The sequence below is a fragment of the Manis pentadactyla genome, chromosome 14, assembly GCF_030020395.1.
Source record: "Manis pentadactyla isolate mManPen7 chromosome 14, mManPen7.hap1, whole genome shotgun sequence".
NCBI lineage: Eukaryota > Metazoa > Chordata > Mammalia > Pholidota > Manidae > Manis > Manis pentadactyla.
The window spans coordinates 63,732,930-63,750,150 of record NC_080032.1 but is presented as its reverse complement, the minus strand read 5'-3'; the positions used below and the strand labels follow the sequence as shown (position 1 = coordinate 63,750,150).

Here is a 17,221-nt window from a genome sequence, read left to right as displayed (position 1 = left end):
AGGCCTGGAAGCCTCAGGGACAGCTGCAGTGCTGTGGGCTCAGATGCCACATCCCAGCCTCTCGATATTTCCCCTGCGAGTGGGAAGTAGCCCTGAGCTGGGAAATGGGTTGAGTTCCCTTCCCTGTCTCCTCTCTGCTGGCCCTGCTGCTGCTCTATAGGCAGAGTGCCCAGCTCACAGGCAGTGCTGTGGGGGAGGAGGCCCTGCCCTGAGGAGCCTGCTCAGGAAGTGAAGGCTGCATGGGTAGGAGAGCATGTGCTCTGAGCAGGACCTGGGTCAGGGTGACTCTGGCCTGCTCACTGAGGGACCTGGGGTGAGCCCTGCTACTTCCTGGCATGGGCCTCACCCTCTGAGCCCCAAAGGCTCCCTGAGAGCCCAGTACCCTCCCACTGGGACCCCACCCAAGCCCTGACCGACTCCAGTGCTCTAACTACAGGTTGGGTCTTACTGGTCATCCCCTGAAAACCCCTGCATCATCTATGAGTGTGTCCAAGTGAAGGAGCAGGTCTTTGTGGAACAGCGGAACGTCTCCTGTCCCCAGCTGGTGGTCCCCAGCTGCCCCGTGGGCTTCCATCTGAGCTGTAAGACCTCAGAGTGTTGCCCTGCCTGTCACTGTGGTAAGGCATTGCCCTCTGGGGCCCCACCTTCAAGCCTCTTTGCACTAAGGGCTCCTGAGCTCTTTGCCTTTTTAGCAACTTTGGGAAATGGGCAGGTCCAAAGTTTTCCCCTCTGTCCCTAATGCTTTTATGGGAAAGCACTGTGCTCGGTGGTGGCTTTACACCCTTACCTCATGTCATCTACAGGACAGTAGCAGATGCACCTCCCTTTGCTCCCTGAGTTAGTGGGTGGCCCCACTGGGACTGGATCCCAGACCTCTCTGAGTCTAGAGCCCATCTTGCCAGTCATTTGCAGTATTGTTCTGTTGGGGAAGGTGTTCCAAATTCCCACCCCTCACCCTGCCAACAGACAGGCAGCAGTAATGACAGACAACTCTCTCCACCACCTGCTCTGAACTCTGCATGATTCTCTCTTGGGACTGGACATTTCCAGAATAGAATATATTCTTTTCTAAGCTCAAGCTTCCTCCACTCAGCCCCTAAGTGTGAACCACTCAGACAGGTGCTGTCGCCTCGGGGACCTCAGGGGTCTTCTCACTGTGTGCTCGCTGCCTGCAGGTCTACACTCCTGGCAGGCCTGGGCACAGTGAGCCTGCCGTGTGCAGTGGCGGTGGGACCCACAGTGCCTGGGCCGGGGTGGGGAGAGGGGTGGGACCGGGAGGAGAGGACCCTGCAGGGATGGGCCTGTGTGCCAGGTTTTGCCAGAGTGTTCCACACACTCGCGCTCCGCCCTTCTCTCTCTGACAGAGCCCGTGGAGGCCTGCGTGTTCAATGGCACCATCATCGCGGTGAGTGGCCGCCTTCTTCTGCAGGGCGAGCTGGGGGGCAGGGGTGGCTGCTCAGCCATTCTGAACTGGAAATGGAAGGAACCAGTTAGACCCATCCCCATGGCGCTTCCCGTTGCCCCCGGGGCTTCCCAAGCATCCGGGTCCTCTAAGGGCCCGCTGTCTAGCGCTCACCGCCCGGCCCTTACCCCAGACACGCGAGCATTTCTGCCTCCGAGAAGCACTCTGATGTCATTGCACAAGCTTAGGTCTGTCCCCTCCCCCACTGCTCCGGCTCCCTCCCAGGCCCTCCTACCACCGCAGTACTCCAGGTGGGGGTCAGGGAAGGGAGCCGGCTGCTGGAGACGGGAGGGGTGGCAGGGAGATGGCTGGCGGCCTGACCCATTCCTAGGCAGCCGCTGAGGTGAGTGGAAGGGCCAGGGGCTCGGGGTGCTGGAGGCTGACCCTGGTGCCTCTGCTTCCAGCCCGGAAGGAGCCTGATGATCGACGTGTGCACCACTTGCCACTGCACTGTCCAGGTGGGGGTCATCTCTGGGTTCAAGCTGGAGTGCAGGAAGACCACCTGCCAGGACTGCCCCCAGGTGAGAGAGGGTGTTGGGGACCCAGGGGTGATTGGATACTTGTGGGACACAAGCAATGGCACCTCACCAGGACCTTTAAATAAAGCTTTGTTATTTTCTGAATATGGACAATATTTGACAACTGTAACAAACAGACTAACAGTTATTTACCCAAATTGCAGCTCTCAGAAATAATTGTAATTTAGTTTTGTAAATTTTAAACATTTTCTTCCTGTGTTTTAAAAATAAACGCTATACAAGGTTTATGATACCATATTTATCTGTATACACAGTTTTGTATTCCTTGTGATACACCATTTTAAGAAACATCACCACCATTCTTTGTAAACATTAAAAATTAGTTAGTCCACAAATATTTCTCAGATACTATGTGCAAAGTTCTACTCCCTATTCCTTGGGGTGAGTGTGCCTCAACACAAACTTCTTATTGGACATTTAGGTGGTTTAAAATATGTCACCGTGTTTTTGCGGGTCACAGTGACTGTGCTCTGAATAATCTCCTAAGGGTGTATTCTGAGAGGTGGAATCCTGATTTCTAGTTTGGTAGATGAAAACCATCACCGTTTTAATTACAACTCCTAGCCCCGCCTCACAGGGCTGAACCTAAGCTCAGGGCGATGCCCTTGGCTTCTTCCTCAAACTGCCTTTTGTGTCTGGGGCTCCTGCTGTTTTAGAAAATACAGTTGGTGAGATGAGCTTCTTGTGAGCTAGATGCACAGAATGTGCTAAGAGCTCCCGCAGAAGGTGCAAAGGGAGGGCTTCTCCCGTCCACTGGGAGTAGAGCAGGCGGGGCCTGGGGCAGAGTCTGGCGAGGAGTCCCTCCTAAGAGGAGCTGTCCAGCCGGCCACCAGGGCAGAGGATGGCTGGAGGTGGGTGGGGGGGGCACTGGCGGCGATACTAGTAATGGGACACACTGGTGAGGGTGCTTTACACTCTCAAGGACAATGGCGCGGTCTGCATGTGTTCTCTGTGGCACTTGGCACAGTGCTCTGGTCAAAGTTGGGGCTTAAAAAAGTACATGTAGAATGAATGGATCTATAGGCGACAGCTACTTCTCATAGAACGGTTCAGAGAGAACATTTCCACCTCAATTAGAAGCCAACTAAGAATGTTTTTTAAAAAAATTTATTTTGATATCATTAATTTACAATTACATGAGGAACATCATGTTTACTAGACTACCCCCTTCACCAAGTCCCCCCAACATACCCCATTAGTCACTGTCCATCAGTGTAGTAAGATGCTGTAAAATCACTACTTGTCTTCTCTGTGTTGCACAGCCTTCCCCGTGCCCCCCCAACATTATACATGCTAATCGTAATGTCCCCTTTCTTCTTCCCCCACTTTCTCCCTCCCTTCCCACCCATCCTCCCCAGTCCCTTTCCCTTTGGTAACTGTTAGTCCATTCTTGGGTTCTGTGATTCTGCTGCTGTTTTGTTCCTTCAGTTTTTCTTTGTTCTTATACTCCACATATGAGTGAAATCATGTAGTACTTGGCTTTCTCCGCCTGGCTTATTTCACTGAGCATAATACCCTCTTAGCTCCATCCATGTTGTTGCAAATGGTAGATTTGTTTTCTTCTTATGGCTGAATAATATTCCATTGTGTATATGTACCACATCTTCTTTATCCATTCATCTACTGATGGACACTTAGGTTGCTTCCATTTCTTGGCTATTGTAAATAGTGCTGCGATAAACATAGGGGTGCATCTGTCTTTTTCAAATTGGGCTGCTGCATTCTTAGGGTATCCTAGGAGTGGGATTCTTGGGTCAAATGGTATTTCTATTTTGAGCATTTTGAGGAACCTCCATACTGCTTTCCACAATGGTTGAACTAATTTACATCCCCACCAGCAGTGTAGGAGGGTTCCCCTTTCTCCACAACCTCGCCAACATTTGTTGTTTGTCTTTTGGATGGTGGCAATCCTTACTGGTGTGAGGTGAAATCTCACTGTGGTTTTAATTTGCATTTCTCTGAAGACTAGTGATGTGGAACATCTTTTCATGTGTCTATTGGTCATCAGAATTTCTTCTTTGGAGAACTGTCCTTTCAGCTCCTCTGCCCATTTTTAAATTGGATTATTTGCTTTTTGTTTGTTGAGGTGTGTGAGCTCTTTAAATATTTTGGATGTCAACCCTTTATTGGATCTGTCATTTATGAATATATTCTCCCATACTGTAGGATACCTTTTTGTTCTATTGATGGTGTCCTTTGCTGTACAGAAGCTTTTCAGCTTGATATTGTCCCACTTGTTCATTTTTGCTTTTGTTTCCCTTGTCTGGGGAGATTATGTTCATGACGAGTCGTTCATGTTTATGTCCAAGAGATTTTTACCTATGTTTTTTTCCAAGAGTTTAATGGTTTCATGACTTACACTCAGGTCTTTGATCCATTTTGAATTTACTTTTGTGTATGGGGTTAAACAGTGATCCAGTTTCATTCTCTTACATGGAGCTGTCCAGTTTTGCCAGCACCATCTGTTGAAGAGACTGTCATTTCCCCATTGTATGTCCATGGCTCCTTTATCATGTATTAATTGACCATATATGTTTGGGTTAATGTCTGGAGTCTCTATTCTGTTCCACTGGTCTGTGGCTCTGTTCTTGTGCCAGTACCAAATTGTCTTGATTACTGTGGCTTTGAGTAGAGCTTGAAGTTGGGGAGCGAGATCCCCCCCACTTTATTCTTTCTTCTCAGGATTGCTTTGGCTATTCAGGGTCTTTGGTGTTTCCATATGAATTTTAGAACTATTTGTTCCAGTTCATTGAAGAATGCTGTTGGTAATTTGATAGGGATTGCATTAAATATGTCCTACTTGATGTTTTAGGGTTTGGGGTGCAGTTGTGTGTGTGTGTGTGTGTGTGTGTGTGTGTGTGTGTGTGTGTGTGTGTGACAACTTTCCTAGACTACATCTGGGCTTGAATATGGAACAGCCTACGGCTGTCTGGAGTTTGTGGCTCCCTTGTTACCTTGGCTGCACTTTAAACATGGTAATGCAGCAAGAGGGCCACCCCAACGCTGGCCTGCGGGGAAGCCTCCCAGAGGAGCAGCCTGCTAACTCTAACAGCGCCCTCGGGTGGCCAGATGAAGGCAGGGCAACCTCTTCTGTGTCCACAGAAATCCAGCTTTAGAACCCTGTCTAGATACAGGTTCCTAAATATGTTTACATCCACGGTCCCTTTTGTTTTGTGCACTCTTTTCCTCCCAGACTCAGATACACCCCCAGGGTAGAGTACCCACTTCCTTCCTTTCAAGAACCCCTTCATTAGCTCTCCTTCTATGTATCTCTCAAGCTTTGTTGAAAACTGCCTGGTTGCCCCCATTCTAGCTCAGTGTCCTTAACGGTCTTGTCCTGCTCCTTTGTCATGAAGGGTCTAGAGGGCCTCGTGCAGGTGGGAGGGCTGTGGCGAACCAAGTTTAGGCAGGTTTGCATGAAATGCCTGCCTCAGACTGAAGCGTTAGCGTCCCAGAGGTGGGAGCCCTGCACCCTCCCAGGGGACTTGAGGCTGAAGCCTAAATGGAGACCGGCTGAAGGGGGTTTGTGCTGGGGGGTGGCAGAGATGAACTCTCAAGGAAAATATGAGGAAGAGAGGCCGTCTGGATGTGGAACGCTGAGAAGACATCCCTGAAAGGGGGATCCCATGAGCTGATCTTGAGCAATGGTTGAATGTAGAATAGGGGCCTTTCCAGGAAGGAGGATGGGGAGCTGACTGGCAGATGGAAGCAAGGGTTAGAGAAGGACCACAGGGAGGGTGAGACTGGAAGGCCTCGAGCAGCTAATGCAATTTATGGAAAGGGCTTGGAGACACGTGCAGGGCAGGGGGATGACTGGGTGAGACAGGCCGGACTTACTGGCTGATCAGACCTCGACGTGAGCTCGGTGGCTTGCTGGCAACGTGACTTGGCCTGCAGGGGAAGTGGCTGCTCCTGACTGGATGTTCTGGGGAAATCCCACTCAGCAGTGTCCTCCTATGGGGTGTGTGTGGTGGTATATGGAACACACCTTGCTGTTGCAGTGGCTGGAAAGCCCAGCAGGCCCTGTCACCTGACCTGGCTTGCCTTCCAGGGTAGTGGGCAGCCCAGGGTCTGTGTTCTGTGTTTACTCCTGTAGGTGGGTTCTGCACCCTCCTCTCCTCCTCCCTTCCTCTTGCCCAACTCCAGAATCATTGCCCTTTCTTATTACCTGCCACTCTGTCTCCCTTTTCTTCCTGTTCTTTCTCCTCCCATAATGCCCCCTATCTTTCCCTATTCTGGGCTTGACTGTGTCCTCTGCCTCTCTGGTGTGTGGATTTTGCCTCTACTGCCCCTGTCCCTTTCCTTAGCAGCCCCCCACCATGTGCCTCTCATCCTTACTTCCCCTGCAAAGATTCTGTCCATCTTCCTCTCCTTGGGCCTGCTGAGCAGAAGGTACATCCTACATCCTTTTCTCTTCAAACACCCAAACATGCCCAAATCCACACTCCCAAGAAATCCTGCCTGAGTTAAGCCCTATTTTATTCTCTCCTTCTGACTATACCAATGCACTCTCACTCCTACTTTTCATTCCCTCTCATTCTTCCTCTCCCATTTACCACACCTTCTTTCCTTTCTGTCCCACACCTTCTGGGAGTGGGAAGCACAGTTCACAGCTCACCAGTGAAAGACAACCTGATGGTGTCCTTCCCCCTGGAGTGGTGGTCTGGGCCCAGTTACCCTGATTTTGTGCTGAGCTCTGTACTCACTGGCTTTCTCTATAGCCCACTCCTTGGAGACCCATTGAATTCAGAAGCTTGGTTTATGAAAAGCAGATCGTTAAATCCATTCCTGAGCAAGTTCTGACTTCACATGTTGCCTCCTGGTTAGGAGCATTTGATCCATGTACACTCCAAACTGAGGCTCCTATTAGAAAAACCTCAGGATCCCAATGAATGAATCTCTAAGAGGTTATTACTAAATGTGACAAAATGACATCATATTCAAATAACTTCTCACATAACTAAATTTATTCTTTAAAACTTTTTTGGATTATGCCTTCCTCTTTTATTTTTTGGAGTGGCAGGGAGAGTTAAAACAAGTTTAATTTTAATGCAGTGATGAGACAGCTGATGGTAGCTTTTTGATTCTTATTTCATTAACATTGTTTCAAATCCTCTTCTCTTAAAAAGATGTTGCCTCCCAAATCTGGGGGCATTTTTGAAAGTGAAATCCTGGTGTCAGAAGCTGCCCATCTTTCAAATGCAGGTATAAATGAAGGGCCCTGGCTTTAAGCCACTTCCAAGGAGTTCCTAGCTGAACTCATCTCAGTGAATGCAGGAGTGCCTGAGTCAGGTGCTACAGATACAATGATGAATAGCATAGACATAGTTTGGAATTTATATGTCTCTCAGAGAGAACAAAAACCACCTAAACAGACAAGTGAAAATTTCAAGTTATGTTAAGTGTTATGAACATAGAGAGAGAGAAAGAGAGAGAGAGAGAGAGAGAGTGTGTGTGTGTGTGTGTGTGTGTGTGTGTTGGGAGACCTCTCTGAAGAATGATATTTAAAATGATTGCTAAAGGGTAAGAAATAGTTACTTATACAAGGTGTGGGGAAGAGCATTCCAGGTAGAGGGAACAGCATACAAAAAGGCTCTCAAGTGGGGAGGTTGGCTTATTCATGCTCCTAGAAGATGCATGGGGGTGGATTGGCAAGAGCAAGGGGGCAGTGGTGTAAGATAAGGTCAGTAAATTAGGAAAAAACCATGTTGGGCTTGTAAAACATGTAAAGACTGTATTTTATTCTAAATGCAATGGAAAGTCATAGAAAGTGTTATTTAAAAAATTTTTTAAAAATAAGGTATAGTTTACCTGCAATAAAATGCACTGATATTAAGTATATATTTTGATGAGATTTGATAAATGTATAAACCCATGTAACCACTAAATAGTAATACAAAGAAATACAGCTAAAAAGCTAATAGAGGAGATAAAACAAAATGCTAAAAGACAAAAGCTTGATTAAATTAAGGCAGAAAATAATTAGCAATAGAAAGAAAAAGAGAAGACAACAAATAAAATGATTAGCAAAATGGTACATTTAAATCGAACCATACTGATACTTACATTAAATGTAAATGAGTGCAACAAAATCCCAATTAAAAATGGATGTTGTCAAACTTGAGTTTGAGAAAAAGCAAGACTCAACAAGTAGCTGTTCACAAGAGGTGCACTTTCAACTTGAAGAGACAGACAGGTTGAAAATAAAAGATGGAAAAAAATAAACCAGGTGAACACTAAGAATAAGAAAGCAGAGATGAGTATATTAATACCAAACAAAACAGACTTTCAGATGAGGAATGTTACCGAAAATAAAGAAGGTTATTTCAAAATGATAAAAGAATAGATTTATCAGAAGACATGAGAATTCTAAATGTGTGTGCATCTGATGGCAGAGCTTCTAATACATGAAGCAAAAATTGGCAGAACTAGAGGGAGAAATTGGTCTACCCTTTTTCTTAGCCAGTAATTTTAATGTTTTCCTGTCAGTAATTGATAGAACAAATAGGAAGAAAATCAGTAAGGATATAGAAGTTTTGGAAAACTTTTATCAGCCAACTTGACCTAATTGAAAGTAATAGACTACCACACTCTAAATCTGCAGAACCTACATTCTTCTCAAGCACATGGAATTTTCATGTATCTTTACCAAATTCTGGGCCATAAAAAGAAGTCAATAAATGTCAAAAATTTGAAATCGTATAGAATATATTTTATGACCACAATTAAGTTGAAATTAGTAACATTAAAGTATTTAGAAACACTCCCATCCTCCCAAATATTTGGAAATTCAATAAAATACTTAAAAATAATCCATGAATCAATGAAGAAATCACAAGGGAAATATACATTTTTTGATTTAGAGATAATAGTAGCTACTCTAGAGATTATAAGATGCATCCTTGACTTATCACAGCCTACCATGATTTAATAATATACCACTTCATGTACTCTTTCTCCTGTGCTTTATGGTATAGTTGCACATGCAGATAAGTTCACAAGACATTGTTATTATTTTTGCTTTACACAGTAAATTGTCTTTTACAGAATTTAAGAACCAAAAGTGATATTTTATATTTACTGACATATTTATAATTTCAGTGCTCTTCCTGCCTGTGTATTATGAATTTCCATGTTACATTATTTTCCTTTTCAGCTTGAAGACTCCTTTTAGCCCTTCTTTTAGTGCGGGCCAGATGGCAATTCATTTCTTAGATTTCCCTTATCTGAAATGTCTTTATTTTGCTTTCATTTACTAAATATAGAGTTCTAGGTTGCTAGGTTGAAGGTTTTTTTTTTTAATCACTTTAAATATGTTGTTCCATTGTCTTCTGTCTTGTATTGTTCTTGATGATAAGTTAGCTGTCATTTTTATCATTGTTCTCTTGTATGCACCCCCAAACCTTCTCCTATTGCCTGCTTTCAACAGGTTTTCTTTATTTTTGGTTTTCAGAAATTCAAGTATATGCTTAAGAATAGTTTGGTTTATATTTTTCCTAATTTGGATTCATAGAGCTTTCTGGACCTGAGTTGATTTTTTGATGACTTGGGGAAAATTTCAGCTATTATTTCTTTAATTTGTTTCTGCTCCTTTTTCTCTCTCCTGTCTTTCTGGGGCTCTAATAACATGGATATTAGTCTACTTGCTACTGTTCTGCAGGTCACTGGGGCTCTGTGTATTTTTTCCATTTTTCTTCCCTATGCTTGAGTTTGGACAATTTCTATTGATCAGTCTTAAAATTCACTGATTCTTTCTTTTCTTCAGTTAATTCAATCCAGTGAGTTTTTGATTTAGGGTATCATGTTCTAGTATTTCTATCTGATCTTGTTTGAAGTTTTCAGGTTGCTCCTAAAACTCCCCATTTCTTTTTCCATTAAATGCATTTTTTTCCCTCTAGACTCTTTAACATATTTATTTTAATTACAGCATTCCCCTTTATCCATGGTTGTGCTTTCTACAGTTTCAGTTACTTGTGGTCAACTCTAGTCCAGAAACAGATGATCCTCCTTCTGATATGTTGTCAGAAGGTTATTAGTAGCCTAATGCTATGTCACAGTGCTTACAGTACTCACCACACTTCATCTCATCTTGTAGGCATTTTATGATCTCACATCGTCACAAGAAGAAAGGTGAGAACATTACAATAAGATATTTTGAGAGAGAGAGAGACCACATTTAATAATACTTTTATTACAGTATATTGTTATACTTGCTCTATTTTATTATTAGTTATCTTACTGTGCCTAATTTATAAATTAAACTTTATCATAGGTATGTATGCATAGGAAAAATCATAGGACATATAGGGTTTGGTACTGTCCATGGCTTCAGGCATCTACTGTGGGTTTTGGAACATACCTCCATGGAGAAGGGGGGACTACTGTGTTTTAAAGTTCCTGCCTGCTAACTGCAGTATCAGGGTAATTTGTATGTCTGTTTCTATGGAATGATTTTTTTTCTCTTGAGTATGTATCAAATTTTTCCATTCCTTTGCATGAACATTTTTATTGTGTATTAGATATTTGTGCAAGAAATGTTGAAGAGACTCTTAATTTTCTTTCCTTTGATGAATGTTAAGTGTGCTTCTAGCAGGTAGTTAGACTATTTGTGGTTCACCTTGAACTAAAGAAGCCTAGATTTAAACTGCATTAGGGAGAGTTTATTTCAATATTTCTTAGTTCAAGGGTGAAAATTTTAGTCCTGGAACATTGTCTTACTGCTAAGTCTTGGCCCTTCTGAAATTTCAGTGGAAAACTGAGGTATTTACCTAGTCCCTTTATCTTGGTGGGATTCAGACTCCAAACTGTGTCTCCCCTGTGGTATGTGACAGCTAAAATTTCTGCTCAGCCCTTTTAGCTGTCTACCCATTCTTTTATCCCTGGACTCCTTCTAGGTCCCTCTAAGCATATGTAATTCAAGGCTTAACTAAGGATTTGAAGGGAATTTATATGCAGATTTGGGAACTTCTTTCTGGCTTCCTTTCTAGAGGTTTTTCCCTTTAGTTTCCAGCTGTTTTATCAGTTTCAAATCTGTCCTCTGACTTCTCAGGCAAAAATAACTATAATTTTCTGCTTGACTTCCAATGGTCTGGTGCCATATAGACTGTGCTCCTGGGAAAAATCATTTAAATATGATTCTTGCCCCTTATGGTTCCCCTTTCAAGGATCAAATAACCTATGGTCCAGCCCTGATTGTGGTTATCCAGTGTTTTTAAACAATTGTTTTAAATATTTGTCAAGAATTAAAATTGTTGTATGTAGAGGGTTAGTCCAATATAAGCTACTCTGCCATTACCGGAACCAGACTTCATTGATGGTTTTAATCAGGGAAGTGACACTAGACTTATATTGTATGAAACTCATTCCGGAAGATGTGCAGAGACGTAGAGTAGGGGGCAAGAATGGAGGTGGGAAGACAAATTAAGACTACTGTCAGAGCACAGTGGTAGATGATGACTGCTTGAACTAGATGACAGAGGACCTTGGCCACGACAATCAGGGGATGAGTCAGGGAAGCACTTTTGTCCAATTCAGGTGATGAATGGGGATCGATGAGGAAAAGAAATAAGTCAAGGATGACTCCTGGATTTCTGGTTTGAGCAGCTGAGTAATGAAACCATTTACCAAGATAGGTAAGATGGGAGAAGAATGAGATTTGGGACAAAAATCAAGTTGCGTTTTGTGTATAATTCTTAAGATGACAGTAAGATAAACAATTGTGAAACAGAAACTCAATTCATAAGTTTGGACCCAGGGGAGAGGTCTAATTTAATAAGTCTGAACTGCTAGAACTTGAGCAAGATGTACATATGTGGAGGGAAGGAATGCTATTTAGGGGGCTGAGAACCCACAAGGGTTAGTTAAGAGTTGGCTGTTGACCTTCTCAACTCTAGGTGAAACCACTGGATAGGGGAGATGAGAACCTTGAAAAGGAAGCCTATTTATGACTGGGATGTTCTGGGGAGGCGGACTAAGGCTGCTTCTTCTCCTGGATACAGGGTTACAAGGAAGAGAAGGTCCAAGGTGATTGCTGCGGGAGGTGTCTGCCCATGATGTGCACCGTCCAGCTGAGAGGAGGCCAGAGCATGACTCTGAAGGTGGGAGCAAATGGAACTCAAAGAATTCTCTTTCATATCACCATCTGGTTCCTATTTTGGGATCTTTCCTTCAAAAAAGAGGGACTAACTGTGGGTCAGTATTGGCTTCTTTCCCCACCTATTTCTGATTTTATAAAGAAGAGATGGGCAACCTATAGAGGCTACAGAGTTTTCTCTCTGATTTAGTTATTTGGCGACTCTCCTTGATAAGATTATTGTTGGTGTACGGACCCATGGTTTGGAGTTGGTTGATCTTTACATTTTTTTCCAGCCTTGTTTGTCTGTGAGATTGAACAGGCAATGTGTGTGACATGACTCTGGTCTGTGAAATCCAGAATTAGCTGGTGGGGCTTGGAGCTGGTGCCCCAGTTCACCGCTATTTCAGTTATTGATTAGCCAGTTTCCCCCCACTTTGCCCTAATTCTTTAGGCTGTGATGAGGTCAGAAGAGTTTGGAGATCCTCTACATTTATGCAGTCCTATTCATAGTAAATAAGTTGTAAAACTAAGACTCCACCCCTACTCTGTGTTCTGGGTGTGGAGACTTTAGAGATACTGTCTCATCTGTAGTCCTCCATAGTCCGTAGTTCCATAGCCCTCCAAATTGCTTCAACTCCAAAAAAAAGGAGCCAATGTCATGGTCTGAAGTGGCTTTGTAAAACCCCAGTGCTGCTTCAGATGTGCTCTACCCACTTATCCTCTTCCCTTTCAGCACGGCGAGACAATCCAGGATGGCTGTGACAGTCACTTCTGCAAAGTCAATGAGAGAGGGGAGTACATCTGGGAGAAGAGGGTCACCGGCTGCCCGCCCTTTGATCAGCACAAATGTCTGGCCGAGGGAGTGAGTAGTCAGCTCAGGTCCTGCTTTCCTCGTGACGATTTCCATCTTTGACACTAAAGACAGAGTCCTTCTGAACACCGTGCAGTTCAGAGTGGACATGACCTCCCCAGTGGCCAAGGGAGGTCCCTGACTTCATTTCATAGTTAATGAAATTACAAAATCAAAGCTTGATGGAGAGATAAAAATCTCTACACTATGTGATGCTTTAAAAAAATACCTTTCCCTTGGGGACACTGAATCCATGATCCTTGAATGGGAAGGTGAGAGAGCTCACTGCTTCCTAGGCTCTCCTGGGAATAAGGATCCTCATGACTCAATTGGAAGGTAATTCAGAATAATCAGAATTGTTTCAGCCTGGCCAATTAGGGTGGAAGGTCTGCCCACATTTGTGCAGGGAAAGCACAGTTTGCATCCGAGACTTAAGTCTGGGCTGTGAGTCCAGAGTCAGGGATTGTTCTGGAATGACCTGAACGCTGTCCACCATGCACTGTTTGTGCCTAATTTGGGACTTTGTTATTTTCTTAGGGGAAAGTCCTGAAAATTCCTGGCACCTGCTGTGACACATGTAAGTACATTACCAACAGCTGGTCCATCAGACTAAATCCAGGGACTCTTCTCTGGAGTCAGCTTTATTCTGAAAAGATACTGCTCCATCACTGGCCAGTCATTATGTTCCATTCTGCAGGGAACTGCCATCTCACCCTGAATGTCCCTAGACTGTGCCCTGCTCAAATCCCCTTTCAAATGCCTGTGAAACAGTCTCTACACGTTTCTTCCAAACTCCTTACTCTCTCTAGTCTGTCATCTGCCTTTTGCCTCGTAGAGGCTTTGTTTGTTCATAGTTCTATCATGAGAGAACATCTTTCTCCAACCAGAGCTTCTTGAAGATGAGCACCCTTGATCTGTGATCTTTTAATTAAAATTTCTTTATTAAGTTATTATTGATATACACTCTTATGAAGGTTTCACATGAAAAAACAATGTGGTTTCTACATTCACCTGTATTATCGAGTCTCCCCCCCCCCATACCCCATTGCAGTTACTGTCCATCAGGTAGTAACTGATCTGTGATCTTGACTGAGCAGACACTCAATATGCATCTACTCTTTGAGCGCCTGGCAGCTAACTCAGAGAGAGGGAAGCCACGGGCTGGGAATGGTAGCTCCCACTGTGTGCTATGGGGGCTGCGGAGAGCACAGTTGTCTCAAGCTTGAGGATTCATAAGGCTGGTCTCAGTTTATTAGCCTCCCTTCCTTCATCCTTGGCCCATCTTGACCTTGCAACTGTGTTATCCTGGTTGGTCCTAATAGCTCACAGCAGCAGCTCTGAAGGTGGAGTCCAGTAAGTCTGCACACCAGACAGTATTCTTACCACACGTTCTGTGCTTATGAGCATGAGTAACTTTCAGAATCTGAACATTAGTGCTATATTCTCTGAATATGGAATTACTTGCCTGGACTAATATTTTTTATTTTTAGTTTAATTTTTTTTCAGAAGGGTTCATGGGCCTTTTTTTAGGTAGAGAAAGGAAAAGTGAAAACATGGATATCTTCAGTGTTCAGTTGTTCATTCTTTCCGTGATGGCTTCCTCTGACCATCCCTGTAATCGGTATAACCAGGTTGCAGATTGAAGAAACACTCTGAAAGTGACTCTTTCTCTGAGTCCCGTCCACATAGTTTAAGAATATAAAGTCAGGAAACCACTTCTCTCTAGGCGCGCTGCACATGGAATCTGGTTGAGAGACTGTTACCTGTAAAGCCAGTGGTAAGGCAGCCGGGGGCCTTTGCTGGTCATGTTTTCAGTGGGCAGAGACCCTGCATGAGGAAAGGAAGCCAGGCCCAGGGACATAAACCTACAGCGAAACAATAGAGTAGGTTGGTCTCAATGTATTTTCCTTGTTCATCTTTTTTAAGTTGTTGGCAGGCTTTCACTTTAGAATGAAGTTATTTGGAAGTTGGGAGGCGGGCTAATATGTAGTCAGGGTTGATTTGGATTTGGAGCCATCTAAGAATGGAAAACTGCCAGTGTTCAGACGGGGAATGGCGAGCTGGCATTGAATCTCAGAATTATTGGCGGGCCAAGCAGAGACTCGGATCTGAAGACCCCCAGCCCCTGAGTGTAAGGAAACTCATGCCAGTGCCCTGGGACAGCTGCACCCCCAGGGAAGGCCCCTAGAGCTCCTGGCAGTGAGAGGCAATGAGAGCCTCATGTGCCCATGACATTTGCTTTTCCCCTTTCCGAAGGCAGGGACGGATAAATACTAATTATACTGATTGGCAAGTTCATTGCTCATTAACTGCCAGATATAAGCCTAAGAGGACTGCTCCATTATGGTGTTTAGAGTCTACAGTTATTTAAGAGCAACTCTCATCCAGCTGCATCTTTAAGTAGAGTGAATCTAGGCTCCTGCTGCAATTAAAACTGTACCATTAAGTGAGTTAAACCAAGTGATGACTGTATCCCTAAAGGTGGAGGGCCAGCAGAAGCTGGGGTGAACCAGGCTAACTTAAATCCCCTCCCCAAGGCTGGCTTGGCCCTTTGTTACTGGGCAGTTGACCTATTCCCAGTAAGGTGTAGGGGGGTGCTCTAGGCTGGAGGGTGCTGTGCAGAACCAGCCGGGCCCAGTCCCATCTCTCACCCGTCCTGCAGGCGAGGAGCTGGAATGCAAGGACATCACGGCCAGGCTGCAGTACGTCAAAGTGGGGGACTGTAAGTCCGAGGAGATAGTGGACATCCATTACTGCGAGGTAAGGGCTCCCTGACTTTGGTCATGCCTAGGTGGGGAGGCTGTCCCCTTGTTTGGACATGTCTCTTTGGTTACATTTTAGAAGGATCTGGAAAATTCACAGGGAGAAGTGAAAGGAGCTGAAGGCATTTTTTTTTGGTTAAAGCAAATGTTTTATTGAAGTAACTGGGAGCTTTTGACCCCCAAAGAAAAGTACTGAGGAAAGTTTCAACAAGTCGTTTAAAAAGAACGGAGGGTTTTTTATGGAGGAAGGGAGCCATGCTTCTGGAAACTCAGTCAGACACGCAGAGACACAGCAGCTAGAGGGGTGCGGGTGTGATGTTAGGTAAGGAGAGGGGATGTTTCAGACGTCCCTCAGACCCGCCTTTACACGCTGCCACGCTGTCCTGGGTTTCTCTGGGCGAGGCAAGGCTGGCCTGACTGGGAAGAGGGCAGGTGGAGGGAACAGCTGCCCCAGGGTCCTCCCTACCCTGGGGTCCCCCAACCTGGTGACGCACGGCCTCTCTCTGCTCCACTGCAGGGCAAATGTGCCAGCAAAGCCTTGTACTCCATCGACACGGAGGACGTGCAGGACCAGTGCTCCTGCTGCTCGCCCACGCAGACAGAGCCCATGCGGGTGCCCCTGCGCTGTGCCAACGGCTCTATCGTCCACCACGAGGTCCTCAATGCCCTGCACTGCAAGTGCTCCCCCAGGAAGTGCAGCAAGTGAGGGCCCTGCCGCCGGCCCGGACACCCACCATTGCCCGCCTCAGCCTTGCTGGCCTGGAGTGCTGCCCCATCCTCCGCGTGCTCTGCTCCTGTGCCCTCCCAGACCTGCAATAAAGGCCAGTTTCTCATCTGGCAAAAGGCTGATGGCTCACTGTGCCTTCTGTGCTGAGATGACAATGGCAGGCTGGGCTGGAGTCTGACACTGGTTCTGAGGGAAAAAGCTCGGGCACTGCCAGCCTCTGGGAAAAAGCAGTGACTTTGCCTTTGCAGAATGGGGAGGGCGCAGGGTGGGGCAGGCCTTCTCAGGAATGCAGCCCGCTGGCCTGGAGGAAACGGGATGTGCTCAGCAGCACTGAGGTCTCCAATCTCTGAATCCAGGGGCTTCTGAGCCGAGCAGAGGCGGGCCCTGGAGCCATGCTCCTGCCAAGATAGACTTGGCTACGACCAGTGTGGCTGATGTCATGGAGGAGTTTGACCAGGTGTGCAAAGATTTCTTTGAGCCCTTGGCTGGCCACGTTCCTGTGCACCATCAGTGGCCCGTGAGCAAGGAAAGATGCTGAGGACTGAGGGGACTGGAATGGGGTGCTGGCAGGTACAGTAGCGTGGTCCCCTCCAGCAGAGGCTCAGCCAGAGGGGCAGCTCAGGCTTGGCGGCAGGCCTGGCTTCCACGCATGTCCGTGCTCAACTGTGTGGCTTCAAATCAGCCACCTAGTGGTTCTCAGACTTAAGTTTTCTCATCTGGAAAGCATGAATGTTAGTCTCACTCAGGGGTTGGGAAGTTAAAACAAGCCTGTAAATCTGAGGGTAACTGAGAATTGCTCTATAATA

General features: G+C 45.5%; 1 protein-coding gene across 3 annotated transcripts in view; it reads left to right on the top strand.

Annotated features, from left to right (window-relative positions):
- Positions 1-16,534, top strand: part of VWF (von Willebrand factor) — a 138,856-nt gene extending 122,322 nt beyond the window's left edge. For all 3 annotated transcript variants that reach the window (XM_036910125.2, XM_036910124.2, XM_036910123.2), the window contains exons 45-52: positions 437-617; positions 1,365-1,405; positions 1,867-1,983; positions 12,000-12,098; positions 12,810-12,938; positions 13,464-13,503; positions 15,589-15,686; positions 16,206-16,534. In XM_036910125.2, coding sequence (XP_036766020.2) covers positions 437-617; positions 1,365-1,405; positions 1,867-1,983; positions 12,000-12,098; positions 12,810-12,938; positions 13,464-13,503; positions 15,589-15,686; positions 16,206-16,394 — 894 coding nt within the window. In that variant the 3' untranslated portion in view covers positions 16,395-16,534. The remainder of the gene's footprint in view (positions 1-436; positions 618-1,364; positions 1,406-1,866; positions 1,984-11,999; positions 12,099-12,809; positions 12,939-13,463; positions 13,504-15,588; positions 15,687-16,205) is intronic.
- Positions 16,535-17,221: the final 687 nt, after the last annotated feature.